General features: G+C 53.6%; 2 protein-coding genes across 6 annotated transcripts in view; one reads left to right on the forward strand and one right to left on the reverse strand.

Annotated features, from left to right (window-relative positions):
• LOC128337819 (T-box-containing protein TBX6L-like) overlaps nucleotides 1-19,305 on the forward strand; it is a 34,646-nt gene extending 15,341 nt beyond the window's left edge. For 2 of the 5 annotated variants that reach the window (XM_053279209.1, XM_053279205.1), the window contains exons 4-10: nucleotides 186-350; nucleotides 2,267-2,413; nucleotides 3,367-3,437; nucleotides 3,765-3,853; nucleotides 4,219-4,444; nucleotides 4,910-5,046; nucleotides 18,493-19,305. In XM_053279209.1, the coding sequence (XP_053135184.1) occupies nucleotides 186-350; nucleotides 2,267-2,413; nucleotides 3,367-3,437; nucleotides 3,765-3,853; nucleotides 4,219-4,444; nucleotides 4,910-5,046; nucleotides 18,493-18,779 (1,122 nt within the window). In that variant the 3' untranslated portion in view covers nucleotides 18,780-19,305. Of the gene's footprint in view, nucleotides 1-185; nucleotides 351-2,266; nucleotides 2,414-3,366; nucleotides 3,438-3,764; nucleotides 3,854-4,218; nucleotides 4,445-4,909; nucleotides 6,168-18,492 lie in introns of those variants that run through there. The other 3 variants (XM_053279207.1, XM_053279208.1, XM_053279206.1) reach the window with 3 other exon arrangements.
• CRKL (CRK like proto-oncogene, adaptor protein) lies at nucleotides 6,165-20,249 on the reverse strand. The gene is made up of 3 exons (XM_053279219.1): nucleotides 19,666-20,249; nucleotides 14,500-14,965; nucleotides 6,165-9,441 (listed from the first exon to the last, which is right to left on the reverse strand). The coding sequence occupies exons 1-3, from the start codon at nucleotides 20,073-20,075 to the stop codon at nucleotides 9,307-9,309; spliced, it is 1,011 nt and encodes a 336-aa protein (XP_053135194.1). The 5' UTR covers nucleotides 20,076-20,249; the 3' UTR covers nucleotides 6,165-9,306.
• Between the last annotated feature and the right edge of the window lie 138 nt (nucleotides 20,250-20,387).

Genomic DNA, 20,387 nt, shown 5'->3' on the forward strand with positions numbered 1-20,387 from the left:
CAAACCTTCCATTCGAGAGAAGAAATGGCGACTGGGCCCACCCCTTCTGCAAGGTTGCTGACCCCTAGTCGAGAGAGTGCCGTGTGAACGGCGCTCAGAGAGTCAGAAAGGAGCAAACCAGAGGGTTTCCGTGGCCAGCGAGGTCTTGCACCAGTGAGATTCCTTTCCGCTTTCCCCCTCCCCAGTGGAACAAGGACCAGTGGGAGGTAGCTGGCAAGGCAGAGCCCCAGCTCCCCTGTCGGACGTACATCCACCCGGACTCTCCCGCCCTGGGCAGCCACTGGACGAAGGAGCCTGTCTCCTTCCAGAAGCTCAAGCTGACCAACAACACTCTGGACCAGCATGGCCATGTGAGTAGTAGTCACAAGCGGCAAAGAGGCCGCCCAGGTGGGGAGGCGGATGGCCGCCCAAAGGCATCATGGAGGGGTCGGGTCGGGGCGGAAGGGTGGCACCATCTCCTGGGAGGGTCTGCTGAGCCGTTCTCGGTGCCACCCAAGCGCCTGGAGCAGGGGTGCACAACTCAAAGGCCTGTGTGGGCCGGAATCAGCCGTGACTTGGGCGCGCAGGGGCCAAGGTTAGTTTTCAGGACGTTTCAAACTTATTAAAACTTTAATAACTAAACTTATTAAAAATAGGAATGCAAGTGAGAGGTTGGAGTCGGAGCAGGGGTAAAAGTGGTGTCAGAAGTGGGCTCCAGCTCAGGGGTGGGGGACATTTGGTCTCGAGTGGCCAAGGACAGACCAGGAACTCTTCCTCTCCTTCTCCCCCCTCTCTCCCTCTTTCTCTCCCCACCCTCTCACCTCCCTCTCCCCCTTCCTCACCCCCCCCATTCAGGGTCAAACTATATGTTACCAGAGGTCCATGCTTATTGCCTCTGTGTTTGATTCTTTTATTTTAAAAGAGAGAAAATAACAGTAGATAGCCAGATGAGGCCCTGCACAGATCATGGGTCCAGTGCGGGGTGGTCTTTAACCCCATCCCCTGCCATAGTCCTGATCTGGACGAGTCTGCTCTTTGTTGGAGTCTGAGTTAGTTGCCTCTGCTTGCCTTCTCCTAGAATGAAAACTATGGAGGAGCATTTCTCAGGTCTAGGCTCAGCAGCAACTTCAGCAAACCTTCATGGCCTGCCTCTGCTTGCATGAACTCTCTCTCCTTCTCCTCCTTCCCCTCCTTCTTTCCAGTGGTCAGTTGTTAAAGGCCTGAGAGAAGAGTGTTTTCTTCTTCTTCTTGCATGGCAACAGGCCGCCCAGCTCCAGAAACGGAGGATGGAGCACCATTTCTGACTGTTCTCCCTCCCTCCCCGACTTCCTTGATCATAAGTAATGCTTCTCAAATGTGCATCAGGGACAAGAATAGCACACAGATCGTTCTCCAAGGTGTTAGCCACATTCACACCCATGAGGTGAAGACACATCATTCTGAGAGCCTCACAACATGCTAGTCTTGGTGCACGAAGTTGGAAATCTTTGCAATTTTCAGACATTTGGCATAAAATAGAAGGAATAGGAATAGCAATGGGATTTTTCTTGGAGTAAAGCACATTCATAGGTACGAGGGAAATGTAGGTTCAACAATCTAGGAGTTGGAACATGCTGGTTTTGATGCACAAGGTTGGGGTATTTTTGAAATTTTCAGAAACCAGGCAGATAATGGGTTAAAAATAAAAAATGGCTGGAACATGCAGGAGAGATTTTGTTGTTGCTGCTGCCAATTTTCTTATCAATTCCTCAGACAACATATTCAAAACCTTATAGTAGTTTTTGTGTGTTTAAACCTTTTTAAAAGAGCTTTTAAAGCACCATTGCAAATTTTGGCCACTGCTGACCCAATGGTTATGACAATAAAAGCAAGACAGGGCACTGAGAATTGATAGTTTTGCAAAGCTCTCACCTCTTTCCCATCTCCCGTTAAAAACCACGCTGAGCATTCGTCCCCACAGATGGTACCCACCATCCCAGCTGGCACTTGGACCAGTGGTCCCTCTGATTTTTCTTATCTGTGTGTGGAATGTGTTTTGTTCTGGGTGGGAATATCAAGGCAGTGTGCATGCACCATGTGCATTCAGAGTAGGGCCTTCGTGCTTCAACCTGAGCAGGATCTAAAATTAACATCAGACAACTTGTGAGTGTGCGCACATGCGCACGCCTTAGAGGGAACGGTGGCTGCTCTGCATGTCTGTTGAGCGAGCCATGCCGGAGATGCTAAGGGCAAGGCAGGCCTCCCAGTGGAGCTACCTTTTCTCTCTCTCTTTCTCTCTCCCCCGCAGATCATCCTCCACTCCATGCACCGCTATAAGCCTCGTTTCCATGTCATGCAGGCCGACGACCTGCTCAGCACCCGCTGGAGCATCTTCCAGACATTCAGCTTCCCCGAGACGGTCTTCACCTCCGTAACTGCCTACCAGAATGAGAAGGTGTGCCTGGAAATAGAGCCCATGGCCAGTTCCCTACCAGGAATGCTGGGGGGGGGGGGCGGCATTGCGGCTTCTCTGCTGACAGGCTGCACCTTGGCTTGCCCCACTCCCCCGAATACCGTTCGGAGGTTACGCGTGCCGTCGAGTCGGTGTCGACTCCTGGCGCCCACAGAGCCTTGTGGTTTTCTTTGGTAGAATACAGGAGGGGTTGACCGTGGCCTCTTCCCGTGCAGGATGAGATGATGCCTTTCAGCATCTTCCTGTATTGCTGCTGCCCGATATAGGTGTTTCCCATAGTCTGGGGAACATACTAGCGAGGATTCGAACCGGCAACTTCTGGCTTGTTAGTCAAGTCATAGAAAGCTGCTTTATACCACGTCAGCCTGCTGGTCTAGCTAGCTCAGTATTGTTCCACACTGACTGGCAGCAGCTCTCCAAAGTATCAGGAGTCACCCATGCAGATGCAAACCAAGGCAGACTTTGCTTAGCAAAGGGCACAGTTCATGCTGGCTAAAAGAAGACCAGCTCTCTTCCTCCCGGAGGAGGCCAGAGCGGCATAGAACAGCACCTGCTTCCCATGCAGAGGACCCCAACATCGCCATCTCCAACCAGGGGCATAGGCAGCAGGTGCTGGGAAAGGCCTCTGCCTGCCTGAGACGCTGGAGAGATGCTGCCAACCAGAGTAGCTCAGGCAAGAAGATGGGGAAGAACAAGGAACCAACTGTGCAAAGAGCACAGAAATGACCTGCTTTGGGCAGGAGGTCATGGACGAGGCACTGTGCACCGATTTGCAAAGGCTGCTGGGTAGAAGGGGTGGTCTGGTCTGTCCCTAATCCAAACAGCAGACTTGGACTAGGGTGGGGAGGTTAGAAGACGGGCTCTGGAGAAGCTGGGGGCTGTATGGCCTCCGCCTCGCTGTGAGCGCTGACTCCAGAACGAGTCTTCTTCTCTAGATCACAAAACTCAAGATCTACAACAATCCGTTTGCGAAGGGCTTCCGAGAACACGGGAAGAACACGCGCAGGTAAAGGGCGCCTTCCTCTGGGCAGTGCCAGTCTGCTTCCTTGAATGTCGGCAACCCTTTTCTGTCGGGGCTGCTGCTCAGCGGCCGCTTTGAGGAGCTCTTCTGGGCTGGCTGCTCGCAGCGAGAGCTTCAGCCCGTTCCGAACGCACCTTTTTAGCCCTGAGTGGGGCTGGAAGCTGCTTTTGGTCAGCCTCCCAGAGAGGCGAGATGCTCTGCCCCCTTCCCTGTCTCTCCCCCCCACCCACCCCCCGCCGCCCCAGCCTTGGGAGGGCTGCCCGTCCCAGAGTCGCAGACCAGAGTGCTGTCCATTAGGTGATCTTTCCTCAGGGAGGGGAGAGTCCAGAAGAACAACCCTGCCAGAGGTCAGAAGAGGACGCAGAGCCACGAGCAGCCCAAACCTGGCATCGAGGACCCAGGTAATACCAGCATATAATACCAGGTGGGCTACGTGCCTTGCAACACTCACCCCCGTGCTCTGGGGGATCTTTAGCCCTGGATTAGGGGGCCTGGTTCGTGTCCTGACTCCTCTGGTGGCGGAGTTCCCAGCACCATTTCCATGCGGTGCTCGTCAGATAGTTTTACCAATGGGGAGGAGGGCTGGCCTTGCGGCCGCGAGCAGGGGTAGTCCCCTTTGCTAAGCAAGAGCCCTGTGGGTTTGCCTGTGGCTGGGCCCTGAGTTCAGTGGGAGAGAGCACTAGCTGGGCGTGCAGGTGGTCCGCCAAGGACCTGGCTGCTGCTCTCCCCGGGTCTCCTCTCACTTTTTTGCCCCATCGCGTGTCAGATTTCAGGAGGGACGAGAGCGTGGAGGTGAAGGAAAAGAACCACAGCGTTGCGGCCGGCAGCAGCAGCTGCCCCTTCTGGGTCTCCGAGCAGAACAGCAACCACGGCGGCCTCTCTGCCGAGGCGCCTGCCCGAGTGGAAGAGGGCGAGCTCCCGGCCCAAGGACAGCCCACGCCGCCCCTGGCCGCCGCCGCCGTGGCCACCACCTCTTCCCAGGGCTCCTACAGGCAAGCACCAGTCTCTCGGAGCTGGGCAGAGAGGGGAGGGTGAGCCCCGGGGAGGCTCAGGAGAAAGACGGAGCCCAGGGACACTCCGCAGCAGCCGGGATCAGCACTATTTCTCCAAGTGTTAAAAAAAAAGCCTTCAGTGTGAGAGCCATTTCTCACTGGGCTGAGCTCCGGTCAGGACTGTGCTTTCCTCAGTGCGGGGAAGGCCCTTTCAGCGAGAGGGGGCCCTCTCTCCCGGAGGAGAGCCCTGGGAAGGACTGTGCGCCACGGATGCCCTCCAAGGGCAGAGTCCTCGGCTTTAGCCAAATGCACAGCGGGTCAAGGAGCCCCGCTGTGGGTTGCTGGGGGGCCATCACTGCTCTACTTCCTTCTCCAAGGGAGTTGCCCTCATCCTGGCCAGCAAAAGTGAGCGGACAGGCCAGGCCGTCTGCTCGGACTGCTTCTCACCCCCGTCCCTGCTTCTAGGTTCCACGAGGCAGCCGATGGGCCCCTGCCGGCAGCCCCCCTCCGGGACGTCTTGCCTCTCCACGAGTTCCGGGCCAGACCCCACCCACTGGACTTTGCTGCAGTTCCCGAGCCAGAGGCCAAACAGCTTCCTGAAGGTTTTGCCCCCTTGCCGGCTCTCTCCACCCCACTTCCAGCTCCTCCACAGGACTACTCGGGGGCGGCCACTGACCCCGTTGGGAAAGCAGGAGCCCGCAGGCCGTTCTATAGCCCCTACGCGCCAGACCAAAGCCTGAATCAGTGGGTGGTTCCAGCGCCCCCTCAGTACAGGGCTGTCGGCTACTCGGCTTTCCCCACCGACTATGGCCGGGAGGGGGCCATGGGTCACGGCAACATGGCAGACTGGAACCAGTACCCCTTGTTCCCTTATACCTGCTGGTGAGAGGGAGGGAGGGAGGCTGGCTGTTGGACACAGCTGTGGGGGCCACGAGGAGGGCAGAGTTGGTGTATTTGGAACTTGTCCCAGTCTTTTGCCTGGACTGTGGGCAGATGTCTATCCATTAGAAGGGTCCAGTCCGCCATAGAGTGGCAGATTACTGCAGGTTCTCCCCCTGCCCTGCACAAGGGGGAGTGAACAGTGCCTGCCTCTTTGTGCCGCTGCTGAAAGAGAAGCTGTTGCCTTCTGCTTTTTCTCCTTCCTCCTCTCTTCAAACATAACTTTTTATGAGGGCCAGTGTGATGTAGGGCGTAGAGTGCTGGACTAGTTCAAACCCCTGCTCAGCCACGAAACTGGCCCGGTGGCTATGAGCTAATTGCTTATCTCCCAGCCTGACCTAGCTCACAGGGTTGTTGTGAGGATAATCATAACCATGTACACCACTATGGGCTCTTTGGAGTAAGAGCCGGACAGAGCTAAAAATAAACATTTGGTGCACAGCACTAGAACTGGCACAAGTCTATTAAACTGCCCACGACAGGATCCAGGCAATGCACGATTAAGAGGGGAGGGGCCAGCCACAGCCCCTCACCCACATCTGTTCCTTCTGCCTCTCCCTGCAGGGTCCCAGTAGACAACCTCCCTTAAAGGCCCTCAAGTGGAGCATTCCCTTTCCAAATGGAGGTGTGTGTGGGGGGTGGAGTCCCCTGCCAGAGACCACCACATTCCCACCCACTGGGCTCAGGAGCTGGAAAGAGTCTCTTTCCTTAAGACCACAATCCTTTTGCACACAATATGGAAGCATGATAAAGCCAGAAGTAAAGATGACCACTCTCTTGCTGCAAGTTGGATGTACATTTTATTTGAGAGTATACAAACCAGGGGCTGAACACACTGGCTTGATAGGTTGGGACCAGTCGTGGAGTAAGAAAATGAAAAGGCACTAATCTTAAGAAAAGACACTTCATGTGTTCTAAGAATATATTTAATACTGTTAATTCTGTAGCACAAAAAAATCAAAACAAGCTATGATGATCCCAAGTAAGACCTAAAGCGCAACACGTTATTGCCTGAAATTCAGATGATACGTCTGTTACATCGAAATGCTTGCACAGTGAAAACTGTCCTAATACAAGGCCACTGTTCCCTCTGCAAAAAAGGAATTTCTTGGTCTGGACACGCTTACATTTAACAGCCCGACGCGAGGAGGTCAGGGAGGCAGAGAAAGGACAGCCCATTTCATCCCAGGAGTCAGTTACAACCAAGACCAAGATTATTGCAGGCACATGAAATCGCATTTCTATCCCTTTACAAAAATAGCAGTTGGGCCCGCAGGAGCCCTAAGCAGAACAGGAGATTCCCTTTTTATGTATTCCTGCCTGGTCTGTAAACAATCATGAGGTCTTTGGCCAGTGGCAGCTGCTCCTCTCGTGGCCAGAGGCAACAGGGTGGGGGTCAGCCCTCCCCACAGATCAGTCTCTTGGACTGCAGACATTTAAGCCAATTTGAAACCAATCCTCCCAGAAACGCAGTGGAACTTGCTTCTGAGTAAACATGCTGAGGATTGTACACTGCAAGGTGTTTAGAATTGTACTACACAGACTGAAGAGATCTCATGCTGTACCAAGACTAGGAGGCTTTTGAAAGACACAGGGCGGCTGTAAGCAACCACCAAGGATGGCCTAAAGCCAGGGTACCTTTTCTGTTTCAGAGCATGAGCTCAGGTGCCCCATCTAAGCAGCCAATAACCGTGACGCCTTCCATCCCCCAGTAAATCTTGCCAAAGTTGGTGGGAAATACAGTGCAAGCTAAGTGAATCTGCCCTAGAAAAAGGAGACACAAAACCCAAACTCCTGACTTCCTTCCTAGTCAGAGGCGGCACCCTGGCCTGGTCCTGCCTCTCTCTCCACATGATGCTCAGCCCACCCCTCCCCTCCACTGACAGGCTGGACAGCAAGGGCAATGCCAGTGCTGAGCCCCAGCCATCCAATCACATGGAGGGAGCCAACCGCGTCACGGGGTGCGGGTACCCCCCTGCAAGGCTTCAAAATTCCCCGGCTGAAAACCCCTGGCCTAAGCTAATCCTTAGCAACCCCTACAGCGCAAATGCAGATTATGTACGCAATATGAAAATATTCTGTAATAAAGCCACGGAAACATCTGAACGTATGCTTCTCCCCATGCACTTTAAGTGTGCTACCCTCGAGCCGTGACATGGATCTGGGCTTTGGCGGAAACTGAAGCCACCGACCACAAGGCGTCTGGGGGGACAGTTTGAGACTTGCTTGCATAGTGACGCTGACCTCTTGCCTGGTGATCCTGAAATGCACGGACCAGACACAGAGGAGGAGTCTGAGGTGGAGCTAAGGCAGCAGGTTGAGAAGCAACAGCTCCTCCCGAGAGCATGCATGAGGAGGAGCGAGGGGGGGCCACCCAGGACCTCCCAAGGCAGAAGGCCCACCTTCCGAGAGTTAAGCCAGCCGCACTGTAGGACCACCCTATGGCAGACTGACATGTTTAGTGCAGCTTAAATATTCCTAACACAAAGCTCAGTAGTACTAGTCCACAGTAAGTAACTCGAGATCAACAAGGACACCAGGCATTCTCTAGAATCGCCATGCAACTTGTTCTCCATCACAGGGGGCCTTTGCCCCCAAGGCAGAAAAGGGCTTCCTGGGAGCATCAAGACTAGTCTAATTCACAGTAGATTTGTTAGGCAGTAAAACTGCATGCTCTTTTTTCCTCTCTCCAGACCATCAATCACTTCATCAGCACTACAGAGTTTGAGGATTAGTAAACTGAAATGCTCCCCTCTAGACTGAACGCACAGCTGGAAGTGCAACCTTGTGGCCTCCCTCCCAGCCTCTCCGTCCTCAAATTAAGGCACTTTTAATACTGAGTTGGACATGCGACTCCTCAGAAGTCCAAAATCCTCACAAGACAATGCAAGCTGACCAATTTATTTTTTTAAAAAATTAACACCTAGGGAGCCAGTTCTTCCCAACACCAAGGCCAGGGTTAGTTCCTGCGTTTACTATTCCTCATTAAAATCTAAAGATGGAGAAACTACAGTTTGTACACCAACTTCTGTTTACAGAACAGGGCACAGAAGAGTTAACCCCCCCTCTCTCGATTGACACTTCTAAGTCCCTATTAGTGATTATCCGTGCTTGGTGTGGATGGAGTTTTTTCTGTTTAAAGCAGTTGCTTTTCAAGAGGCAAAGAGTGTGGTTTCACCCAAGCTTGTGTCTATGGTGCGAGCGCTGAAGTGTTTCTTTTAAAAACTTATCTAGCGACTGTTTGCAAACTCACTGCATTTTCAAATCTGAATCAAGACAGCAGAATTTAGGCAGGGATGAGGCAAAAAAAAAAAAAAGGTTACCAATTACGTGTTGCCATGATAAACCAACTCTGCTGTGACGATGCTTTCCTGTCATCCCCCCAAATGTTTCTTGAGCAACTGCAAGCCTCTCCCCGCTGCCCCATAGCCCTAAGACCAAAGCGCCAATTATAGCACAAGGAGACGGTCAAGCCAACCGTACTCCTGCCTGAACAGATTTTTCTTTTTCAAACCAAGTCTTCCCTCCCCCAGAAGGCAAAATAAAATTGCATGTTTTGTTCTGCGCTGGACAGAGAGGCTTCGGATTCTGGTCCTCGGCAGAATGTTGTCCATGGACAAGGCACCTCAGCCAGACAGGCGGAAGGTTCACCCCTTTGTCCACCGGCCGCGGCCGCCGTCTTCGACTTCAGGTCTAAAGTCCTTGCAGGAGCGACTCCAAATTGCAGAGGGGGGGGAAGGGGGGGCTGCTGTCCGAGCACCAGCCAGTGGCTCCAGCTGTGTGCATTCCAAACAGACACGGCCGGACTGTCCAAGCGCCGCAGCTGGGCAACTGGCAGCGCTCACCGTCCTCATCCCACTTCAAACGATGCTCATGATAGCCAGGAAAATGAAGCAGCAATGTAGAAAAGAGGCCAATGGGAATCATTCGTTCTCATCCGGGTTCTGAGGGTCAATGATTTTGACGTGCGTGAAAGGGAAGAGGCCTTTCCGGCCGTGGACTTCGCCTTCCCACTGACCGTTGATGTTCATCCTCGTGACCTTCACCACGTCACCCACCTGCAGAGTTTGAGAGAGAGAGAGAGAGAGAGAGAGAGAGAGACACACACACACAGAGTTCAGGGCCCTGCCAGATGGCTGCAGAGTCTTCCAGCTGAACGGAGTGGCACTTCAGGGCTGGAGGCAGGCCTCTTTCCACCTCGTGCAAGCACCACAGCCGGCTTGCTGCCAAGATGGCCCTGGCTGAGCCCCAGAGCCACGCTTGAGAGGCAAGCTGGCTCCCTGTCAGCAGCAACGGAGAACTGGCCAGGCGTCCCACTGGCCCGCAAGCCAAGAGGCTGCCCAGGAGGCTCACCAGCTGCACTGAGCCTTCCGGTTGCAGGGGGGCAAGCCCTCACCCCCCGCCTGTGGGCTTCCCTGGGGCATCTGGTGGGCCACTGTGTGAAACAGGATGCTGGACTAGATGGGCCTCCTTGGGCCTGATCCAGCAGGGCTGTTCTTATGCATGGAATGGCATAAGAATAGCCAATGGCACTTATGTCCATGCCCAGTGCCCTTTGTACAAGAGCAAAATCTGAAGGATGGCTTGAGTGCTCATCCTGATTAAAGCACACCTATTTCCACTCTGGGAAAGCCCAGAGCAGACCTTTGGCAACCAACTCCCCAAAGAATAAAATTAAACCAGCAAATGACAGCTTCTTCTGTCTCTCCACTAGGAAGTGAGGCAGCGGAGCCTTTTTCACTGAGCTGCAACGGGCTTAGCAGGGATTAACAGAGAGACCCCGTTAAAACGATTAACAACTTAAGAACAAAGTGGAAGTGAATCCGGAGTGTAACTCAACGGCTGGACTTCCTCAGTGACCCTGACTGCATGCCAAGGAAGCCTGTCTAGGACTGGCTGTCAGGCTTCTCTTATTCATTAAGCAAGTTTTATCCTGCCTTTCCACATCAACAAAAATCAATATCAAACTGTTAAAAAGACTTTGCCATCATCAGAACACCATCGTCCAAAACAAAGAGAGAGAAAGGGCAGCACACATGATCACCCAAGCTAGCAAAGGTGAAATGCCTGGATAAAAAGGTCCACAGAATGACAAAGGCGGCAGCTAGATGGATACCCAGGGCAGAAAGGGAGGACATGCACAGGGGCCCTCCTGGGCAATTTCCAAAGACGGGCAGCTTCATATGGGAGGAGGCAACCCTTCAATCTTGTCTTTCCTATTGAGAAAGAACTTGCTTCACCTGGAGTTATGTCCTCACTGTAGAGGGCGACTTGGGCAATGATGGGATACAAGATGGAGGACAGTGTGGTCTTTTGCGGGGGGGGGGGCAGCGGCCCAAGCAGGACAAAACAACCTTACAACCTTGCAAGTGCCCAATACTGGTGTTCCCTCTAACAGGGATTCCCAGATGTTTTTCACTACAAGTCCCAGAATCCCCAGCTGCAATGGTTTTTGCTTGGGGATTCTGGGAGTTGTAGTCAACAACATCTGGGAATCCCTGTTGGAGGGAACACTACCCAATACCACATCTGGGAGAGCACAGAGGCAGGCCGGGGATCAGGCCTTTTGGGGCATCTGAGCCTGTGCAGGAAGCGACAGGAAGCCTAGCTGGAGGGGAAAAGGATGTGGCCGCCACCACTATGCCGCAAAGCGCCTCCTGCAAAACCTCCCGATGGGTAGCTCTTCCCTCCAATAGCCAGCAACAGCGGCTCTGCTTCAGAGCAGCAGAGGGCTCAGGATGGCTGGACAGAGCATGCAAGGGCCGAGAGGGACTCCTGCCTGCAACCCTGGAGAAGCCGCTGCCAGTCTGGGACAATGCTGAGCTAGATGGCCCAGGGGTCTGGCTCGACAGAAGGCAGCCTCCTATGTCCCTAAGGGCTCCCCCACAAACAGCCGCTGTGACTTCAGGGCCATGTCACTAGCCAAGGACAAGAGGCCTGACAGAACTCCAGGCACATGATCATCTGGATGTCCAACCCGGTGCTCAGGAAACCCAGATTCCCAGTCAGCCCCATGTATGGGTGTTCCCTGTTGATGCTGCTTGCTAGAAGGGTGGTGAATCTGTAAATTAGACTGGGAATTGGTTTATTTCCCCACTCTGTCCACAAAAGTTAGGGGCTCGCAGCTAAAGCAGGACTGGGATCCTTGCCAGAATCTGGGCAAGACACCTACATTTGAGGAACAGAGATTCTTGGAACGCCAGTAAAACAAAGAGACTCTGAAGCCATATATGGTCAAACCACCATCCATGCTCCCAACTGCACAGGGCTGGCCACGGGCTGCTCAAATACATGGACAGCCCGGAATTGACAGCACTGAGCAGGGGGCCAAAGCCTGAGCAGCATCCTGGGAGGAGGAGGAGCACACAGGACGAGAAACAGGAGCTCGGCTTCGAGGGCTCAAGAAGCCACTGGCCAGGTCTGCTCTGCACGCTCGGAAACAAAACCCATGTTCCTGAAACACGCGGCACAGGAGCCTGATGGGCAAGGCAGGAGGCTCTGGTCCCCACTGGCTGCTGCCTCTTCAGCCCTGGGTAGCCAGCATCAGTGGAGGCCTGCTCTACAGAAGGGGGTGGTCGTGGGGACTTTGCCACAAGGAAGGAGCTGGTTGGGACTGCTTCCCACACGTGCTATTTTCGGTGCAGGGTAAAGTGTGCCCTCGAGTCGGTGTCGACTCCTGGCGCCCACAGAGCCCTGTGGTTTTCTTTGGGAGAATACAGGAGAGGTTTTCCACTGCCTCTTCCCGTGCAGTAAGAGATGATGTCTTTCAGCATCTTCCTGTATCACTGCTGCCCGACAGAGGTGTTTCCCATCGTCTGGGAAACATACCAGCAAGGATTTACTATTCTTTTTACATAACCGCAGGGCAACACTTCAGGACTGCCCCTGGTAAGAGTCTACGTCATAGTCTTCCTTTCTGCTCCTGGAGGGGCAGGAGAGACCGAAGCGCTCAGGTCCAGGGGCCTGCTTTGAAAGAGGCTGCCAATACCCCACAAGCTGGAGCCTGCAGTTGTCCTCCATCAATGAAGGCCAGGGCTATGCCGGAGTGGCCTCTGCAACACACCCAGCATGGCCACATCCTTCTGGCTTTGCTGTGGGGGAATCGGGACAGCTTTCTTGTAGCTGGAAAATACCCAAATGACCTTTCCAATATTTAAGCCTATAAAAATAAGGCAAGTCTCAGGAGAGGCTGTGAAGCGGAGAGTTTTAATGAGTTATTTCAGTGCCAAGAAGATTGGGTAGTGCTAAATGCTGGGGGATGGAGAAGAGAAGGCAAGCCGGGTCTGCCTGAGAAGATGAGCCATTGCTGGCAAAGAAGGAATGAAAGTAGAGAATGGTGGCTTATTTTGAGGAGCTCAGGCAGTTCTCCCCCTGGTTCTCCACCACTTTGCTCCTCACAACCTTGCGAGGTAGGTTAGGCCAAGAGGGTGCATGATAGCCCCTATAAGGAGGGGCATTGTGGCGGGGGGGGCAGGGGCGGGGAGAGAACTGGAAGGGTGGACTCAGGAAAGACTAATGGTCCATTAGCAGTGGCTCCATTAGCAAACTGTGCCAACTTTGAAATTCATAGATTGGAGAAACATTTTTAAAGCACCTACAAAATTAACTGTGGGGTCTCCTGCTCAAGTTCCAAAACCACCTGAAGGCAAAACAGCATCAAGCAAAGAGCATTATCAACAAAGTTATCCATCTTGCTGGTTTCCTCCACAAAGCAAGGCAGCAGCGACTGAAACCGTTCGACATCTCATAAAAGTAGTCCAATCCTCCTCTTCAGTACAATACTGTCAAGAGGTGCTCCAGGAGGGCACATTTTGCTCTACTTCCCAGCTTAGACTTAATTGTTTCCCCTGCCACTTAATTGCACTAAACCCAGGAGAAATGTTGAGGAGTCTTTGATGTATTCAAGGTGAAAGAATCTACTGCTTCAAAGTAATTTGCCACTAACCAGGATTTCCACTTGGATTTGTTCCCTCAACTTGTATTGAGTCAAGACTGTCAGCAGTAACCATGTACACCACTCTAGGCTCCTTACAGGAAGAGCAGGATCTAAACGTGTTTTAAAAAATTGAGGTGGAATGGAAGGGAGATTAACAGCGAACAGGACCCAGAGGAGAAAGATAAGGAGTAAAAAATAAAAATAAAGAGGACCTAATGTGGATCCCTAAAGAATTCCGACCAAGGGGGAAAAGATGAAGAAACTGAAAGAAGCCTTAAGGATTGGTGAGTGAGAAATATACAAGCGAAACCAAGACCAAGCAGCCCCTGGAAAACCAAGAGAACTAAGAGATGAAAGAAGAAGTGGCCAGTCGACTGTATCCAAGCAAGATTCCAAAGAGGAAGTGCAGAAAAGAAAAGCCTTCCCTCCCGAAAACGTGTCTCCAAGGGTCCTGCAATCTCTAGGGACATATTTTTGGGAAGCAGACTAGGCTCAGAGGGGAAGGGAAATCAGCAAATGTCTCCCTCCCCTATCACATGTTCCTATCAGGTGTGCAAAGAACTCCTAGAATATTCTTTTTCTATTCAGAATGCATGCAGTCAACTCATGGTAGCCATCTTTAAACACATTCAAGAATCTCTTTAGTAATCCGATGCAAGTGGCATAAAAACGATCCCTCCTCCTTGTACCCCTCCCATCATGGCAAACACATGGTTCAACCCGTCAAGCCCAATCAAAAAGCTATCACTGCACTAGGTCTTTGGTAGAATACAGGAGGGGTTGACCATGGCCTCCGCCCACGCAGTGTGAGATGAGGCCTTTCAGCAACTTCCTCTATCGCTGCTGCCCGATATCGTGCCAGCGGGGATTCAAACAGGCAACCTGCTGCTTGCTAGTCAAGCATTTCCCTGCTGCGCCACTTAACATAACAGGGCAGAATTAAGGCACAGACAGACACATCCAGGCCTGCCTGAAACTAGAACACACAGACACGCCAATGGGAGCAGGGGTGAAGAAAGGTTGGCTCCGTTTATACACATTTCACTTGCCAAGCTCATCAGGACTTTCTTCATTTGTCAGGCATCATTTCTCATTCATCACAGACTAGACAGAGGCCAGCCTAAGGCGCTGATGGAGAAGGAGCCACAGCCGAGACCAGCAGGGCCATAGAGAAGCTTACCTCCAGTGCCAAGGCCGTCTTGTCGTAAGCGCAAGGAACTCTCTTTTGGATGGCTTTGGCATAGACTGGTCCATTCTGCGTCGACGGCAGAGGGCTGATCACGGCCCCGGGGGGGCTGGACACGCTGAGGAGCGGGTTTGCGTTCTGCGGCTGAGCATAAGCGTGGGCAGGCTCAGGGATGCCGTAGCTGTTGGAATTCCTATGCCCGTGCTTGCCGTGCGGGGAAGACCTCACCAGCTTCTCCACGTAAGGAACAGGGATCATCCCAACGTGGCCATCTTTGTTGCGGGCACTCCACCACTGCTCCTCGGGCTTCTCCACAATGACCAAGATCTCCCCCTTCTTGAACGGCAGGTCCTCTGCATCGTTGCCAGGAAAGTCATAAAGAGTCCGCACGTATTCCACGTTATCCTCGGCAGCAGGCAAGATGGGGCCTGATCCGGGCCCCATTAGTGGAGCTGGATACCTGAAGAGAACAGGAGGGTTAGTCACAGGCAGTGTTCCCTCCAAGAGGGATTCCCAGATGCTGTGGACTACAACTCCCAGAATCCCCAAGCAAAAGCCATGGTAGCTGGGGATTCTGGGAGTTGTAGTCCACGTCGTCTGAGAATCCCTGTTGGAGGGAACACTGGTCACAGGCAGTGTTCTCTCTTTTAAAAAATAATCTGTGTGCAGAATGAGTTTTGTTCTGGGCAGCAGTATGAAGGCATTGTGTGCACACCTGCATTCAGAGTGGGAGCTACATGATCCAACCTGAGCGGGATCTAAAATTAACTGAGCGGACATCAAACAATGTGTGAGCGCACACACATGTGCACGCCTTAGAGGGAACACTAGTCACAGGTGTTCCTTCTCTTAGCTGAACTCTGAAATAGTTTCTAAGATGGCAATCGTACCCAAGAGTAAGCCCTTTTGAGCCGAAAGGGACTTAGTTCTGAGTAAACATGCATCAGATTACACTGAATATCAGTTTTTTCCACTAATGACTCAACACTTGCAAAATATTTCTATTCTGGGAGACAGATGTGGAAGTGACAATCTTGTAGTTGGTACTAGTCTTACTACGTCACCTTAAAAATGCCAAAGCAGCTGGAAAAAAACACAAAACAAGGATTTGAAGGGCTGCAGGGCTTTATGAAAGCAGCTTAAAGGATTTCTTAACTCCCTCTGACAACTGTTTGGTGCTGTTTTGCACAGTTAAATATTAGGATCCAGAGTGCCGCCTCCTCATAAAACCCATAGTACAGGAAATAAAACAGATTGTTAAAAACAAACAATGAACTCCGTGTGTATGTCTTTAAAAATAACCTGATTCAAGAAAACACTTGAATACAATACAGCTAAAGATACACTCTTAGACCTTAAAACCCGATTGTCCATTAAATATGGTATGAAAGGCTGCTTTCAATGCAACAGAGTAAAACATGAAGAAGAATCTCTCACTTGGGAGGCTACTGAGCATTATAAAAGGACATGGTAAGCCACGTACTGTATCGTGTGTTCGATGAAGGCCATCCTGCATCTCAGCAGGATCATTCACGGAGCCTGTTTACAATGGGATCCGTTCCCAAGTCATGAGCAGTTCTGACTGTGCCAGACACAGACAGCCACCACTTCCTTCCTCTTCAGAGAGGAACACTGCTCGCTCAGCCCTTGCTTATGAAATGCTCTAGGCCAGGGGTGGCTCGCCACCTGTTGGGACTACAACTCCCACAATCCCCAGCTGCAACACACTGGCAGCTATAGCCAACAAGAGCCTCAGGCTGGCCCCCCAGGTCCTTGCAGGCCAATCTGTTGGCTGGCAAGGAAGTCCTCCTTTGGGCAACGGGACACTCCCAAAGAGGCACACGCAGGAGGCAGCCTGAGCCGCCAAGGAAGTGGCCTTGCCTTGGTATCCTGGCCGAAACTGCTCTCTTGCCTGTCAGCAGGCACAATTCTGCAGTGAGAGGCACAGCCAGCGTTTCTGGACTGGGCTCCCAGCATGGAGGAGAACTCCACCACGCAGCCACCCAGGAGGGTTTTCATGGCTGTAGCGGCAGCCGGAACGCATGCTTGTTCTGGAAACGCATGGGATCCAAAATGGCCCCGTTTCCAAAACGATGCCCTTGAATCCACCCGGATGTGCCAGAAAAAAGCCACTCAGCGGCTGGAGGCCCGAAAGGCCAAAGCTGACTCAGAACCAAGGCAGAAGTGGCAGAGCCAGCAGAGTCGGACGGGAGTTGCAGCAGGAGGCCATCCGAGGCACCTTGAGCACCTCAAATGTCCAAAGAGCAAACTGCAACCAACTCTGGGTTAGGCACAGACGGATACACCCCTCCAATTGCAAAGAACCGGGCTGAGTACGGGAAGCAGAACTCCTCTCAGCCAAGCACACCTAGCCACAGGCTAACGAGACAGCGGCCTGCCACAGGGAGGCCACCCACAAACACACCCACTTTAGCCAACGCTCGGCTCCTGTCCCACCCGCCTGGGACAAACACTTTGGCTCTGGGAAGACGCTGCAGCCCACAGCATATGCCTGGAGCCCCACCCACCCAGCAAAGGCATCTTCCAGCCACCCACCCTGCCCAAAGGCACAAGGCAACCCCAGGAAAGCCGCTGCCACGGCTCTCCTCCTCCTCAGCCCAGCATTAGCCTCGGAAAATATCTAACCGTGCTCCGTTGCCACATTGGTGCAAGTCAGCAGCGGCAACAGTGCCGAGTTAGTTTCCAGAGCATCATGCAGCCGGAGGGGGGCAGTTGCTCCAGACCATCTCGCTTGACCAAATGCTCCGCCGGCACCAGTGGGTCAAGCCTCGCTGCATCCAGGAGTGGCCCTCGAAGGGCAGTGGGTCTGCCAGTGGTCCCCACCCCCCCGCCAGGCTTTTTCTGGCTAGACTTTTCTAGCCACACTTTCCGAGAGCCTGCCTCGTCTTCTCCGTATCGGGATTTTCCAGGTCAAGAACCGGCACTTCCTTGCTCTAGCCTCGCAAAGCTTGGCAGCATGATAGACGGCCTGCCCTGAGATGGCAGCGGCGGCAGCATCTACCAGGGCAGAGGTAGGCCCACTGAAGTGGCCCCTCACCAAGGGGCGAGGGAACACCTTTCAGTCAGGAGGGCAAATGGTAGTGCAGGCACACAGGTGTGGGGCAGGTGGAGGGCAACACAGGGTTGGAGTTGAACTTGCCTCCTTGGCATCTCCCGGTAGGGCTGGGAGAGGCACCTGCCTGCAACCCTGGAGAAGTCACTGCCGGTCAATGCCGACAGTACTGAGAAAGTTCTGACTCAGTCCAAGACCGCTTCCTAGGACGACATGCCCAGCTATGGGGCAGGGAAGACAGTGACACACAGCACGAGCCCCTGGACAGAAGCAAGAGGAAGCCCACAACTCCACTTCATGTGCCTGGGTGGCCTTCCAAGCAACAGGTGCTCAGAACAATTCACAGCACCCCAGGGGCGGAAGGGACACCACCTGGAATGCACACATCCTGCATGAAGCAGCACGTAACTCGTGGCTCTCTCCCAGTTAAGATGCGATCTGGCTTGCAAGCCACAGATTCACGGGAGCCAAGGCATGAGAGGGAGCACACATCCCGGAATGGGGAGTGCACACACTTTATGAAGGCACAAAGCCCCCACTAGGCTCGGGACTCCCATGCCCTGCAAATGCTGGAAAACAGGCAGGCACCGCCTACCACGTATTGTGGAAGCCGACTTGAGGATACCAACCAGGCCTCTACAAACCCACTGGCCAGCCTGGTCTATCCAGGCACTGGATAGCGGACACCACCACCACACGATTCAATGAGGGACACTGCAAAGAGGAGGGCAAACAGGCTTCTCTTTATCCCCTGTACAAGTTGCTTGCTTAGACCAGAAACCTGGCTGCCCGGGACAAATAAAGATCAAGGTCCATCTTTCTCAGGCTCTTAACTGAAATTAATTTAAATTGATTGTTTAATTGTTCTTATCCCATGAGATTGTTTAATCATTTTTACTCTGTTTTATATTTAGGAATATACGAAGCTGCCTTATACCGAGTCAAACCATTGGTCCATCTAGCTCAGGATTGTCTACACAGACTGGCAACGGCTTCTCCGAGGCTGCTGGCAAGAGACTCTCTCAGCCCTATCTTGGAGATGCTGCCAGGGAGGGAACTTGGCACCTTCTGCAGGCAAGTGCTCTTTCTTCCCAGAGCAGCCCCTTCCCCTGAGGGGAATATCTTCCAGTGCTCACACATGCACTGTCTCCCATTCAAATGCAAACCAGGGCAGACCCTGCTTAGCAAGGGGGGCAATTAACACTTGCTACCTCAAGACCAGTTCTCCTCCCATATTTTAATTGTTTTAAATTGTGTACACTGCTATCCTATTTTACACATCTTATTTTAGCCACTTCGTTTTACACAAACTTCATGTCCTTATCCTTTTCAACACAGATGCTTATAATTATGACACTGACCTTCACGATTTTGCAGTTCTGCCTCTGATCTTTTCTGTTTTAAGGGGTAATAGCTCTACAGGAGTCTTCATAATATTAGAGTAGCGATTTTAAAGTGATACGACCCTACTGCTTCATAAGTTGATAGCGATTCATGCTCTACCGTATGCTGGTCTTGCACCGTAATCAAGATGATTGATTAAGACACATAAGCAGGCATGGCTGGCCCTTCTCCTGTGCCTTCTAGCCAGGCCCACACAACCCCGAAGCAAGAGCCCCAGCAGGGAAGGAGGCCCATCGCGCTCCCAGGAGCAGCCTGACCCCTAAGCAGTATTCCCTCTAACAGGGATTCCCAGCTGGGGATGCTGGGAGTTGTAGTCCACAACATCTGGGAACCCCTGTTAGAGGGAACACTGACCCCCACCCCAAACCCTAAAACAAGAGCCCCAGCAGGGAAGAGCCCTCTTGCTCCCAGCGGCAGCCGCCTGACCCCTAAGCAGTATTCCCAGATGTTGTCGACTAGAACTCCCATAATCCCCAAGCAAAGGCTATTGCAGCCGAGGATGCTGGGAGCTGTAGACCCAGCGAAAGCGGGAATCCCTGCTGGAGGAAACCCTGAAGTCCAACCCACCCCCCAAGCAAGAGCCGGGCCCCCTAAGCGGGGCCTCTCTCGCAGGCAGGCAGCCCCCCCCACCCAGGTAGCCTGCGGCGGGCGCGGGAGGCTCGTGGGAGGCGGGGCATACCGACCTGGGGGCGGGCTCGAGCAGGGTGGTGGTGTCCAGGTAGTGGGCCTTGTAGAAGTCGAGCAGGGCCGGCAGGGCCTCGAACTCCTGGTCGCCGATCTTGAAGCGCCGCCCGGGCAGCGAGTTGATGATGTAGTGCGAGACGCGCCCGTTCTCCGAGACGGAGAGCACGAAGTCGCCGGGGCAGGTGGAGGAGTCGCGCACCAGGAAGGTGCCGGCCCGCTGCCCCTGCAGCCGCCCCGCCGCCTCCGCCCGCGACAGCGCGCCCGCGTACCACGACGCCCGCTCCGAGGAGTCGAACCGGCCCGGCCCGCAGGAGGAGGCCGGGATGGCGGCGGCGGCTGCGGCGGGGACGGGGGGAAGGGGAGGCGGCGGCGCCCCTCCGGGCAGCGCGGAGGCCGCGGGCAGCGACATGGCGGGCGGAGGCCGAGGCTGAGGCCCGGCGGCTGGCGAGGGAGGCCTCCTCTCCTTCCTCCTCCTCCTCCTCTTGCTCCGCCCGCCGAACCCAAAATGGCGGCCGGGCCCGAGCGGGAGGCCAAGCGCTGCCGGAGCCACGCCCCCCAGCGCGCAGGCGCACACGGGGGTGGGCGGGGCGCGCCCGAGGCTTTATCGGGGAGGGGAGGAGCAAAAAAAAACCCTGTCGGCGGAGGCCGCTGCAGGCGTCTCAGGCACGACGACCCGGAAGAGCTAGGGAAAGGCCAAAGGCGCAGGCGCAGAGATGACTTC

Source organism: Hemicordylus capensis, chromosome 15 (assembly GCF_027244095.1).
Source record: "Hemicordylus capensis ecotype Gifberg chromosome 15, rHemCap1.1.pri, whole genome shotgun sequence".
Lineage (NCBI taxonomy): Eukaryota > Metazoa > Chordata > Lepidosauria > Squamata > Cordylidae > Hemicordylus > Hemicordylus capensis.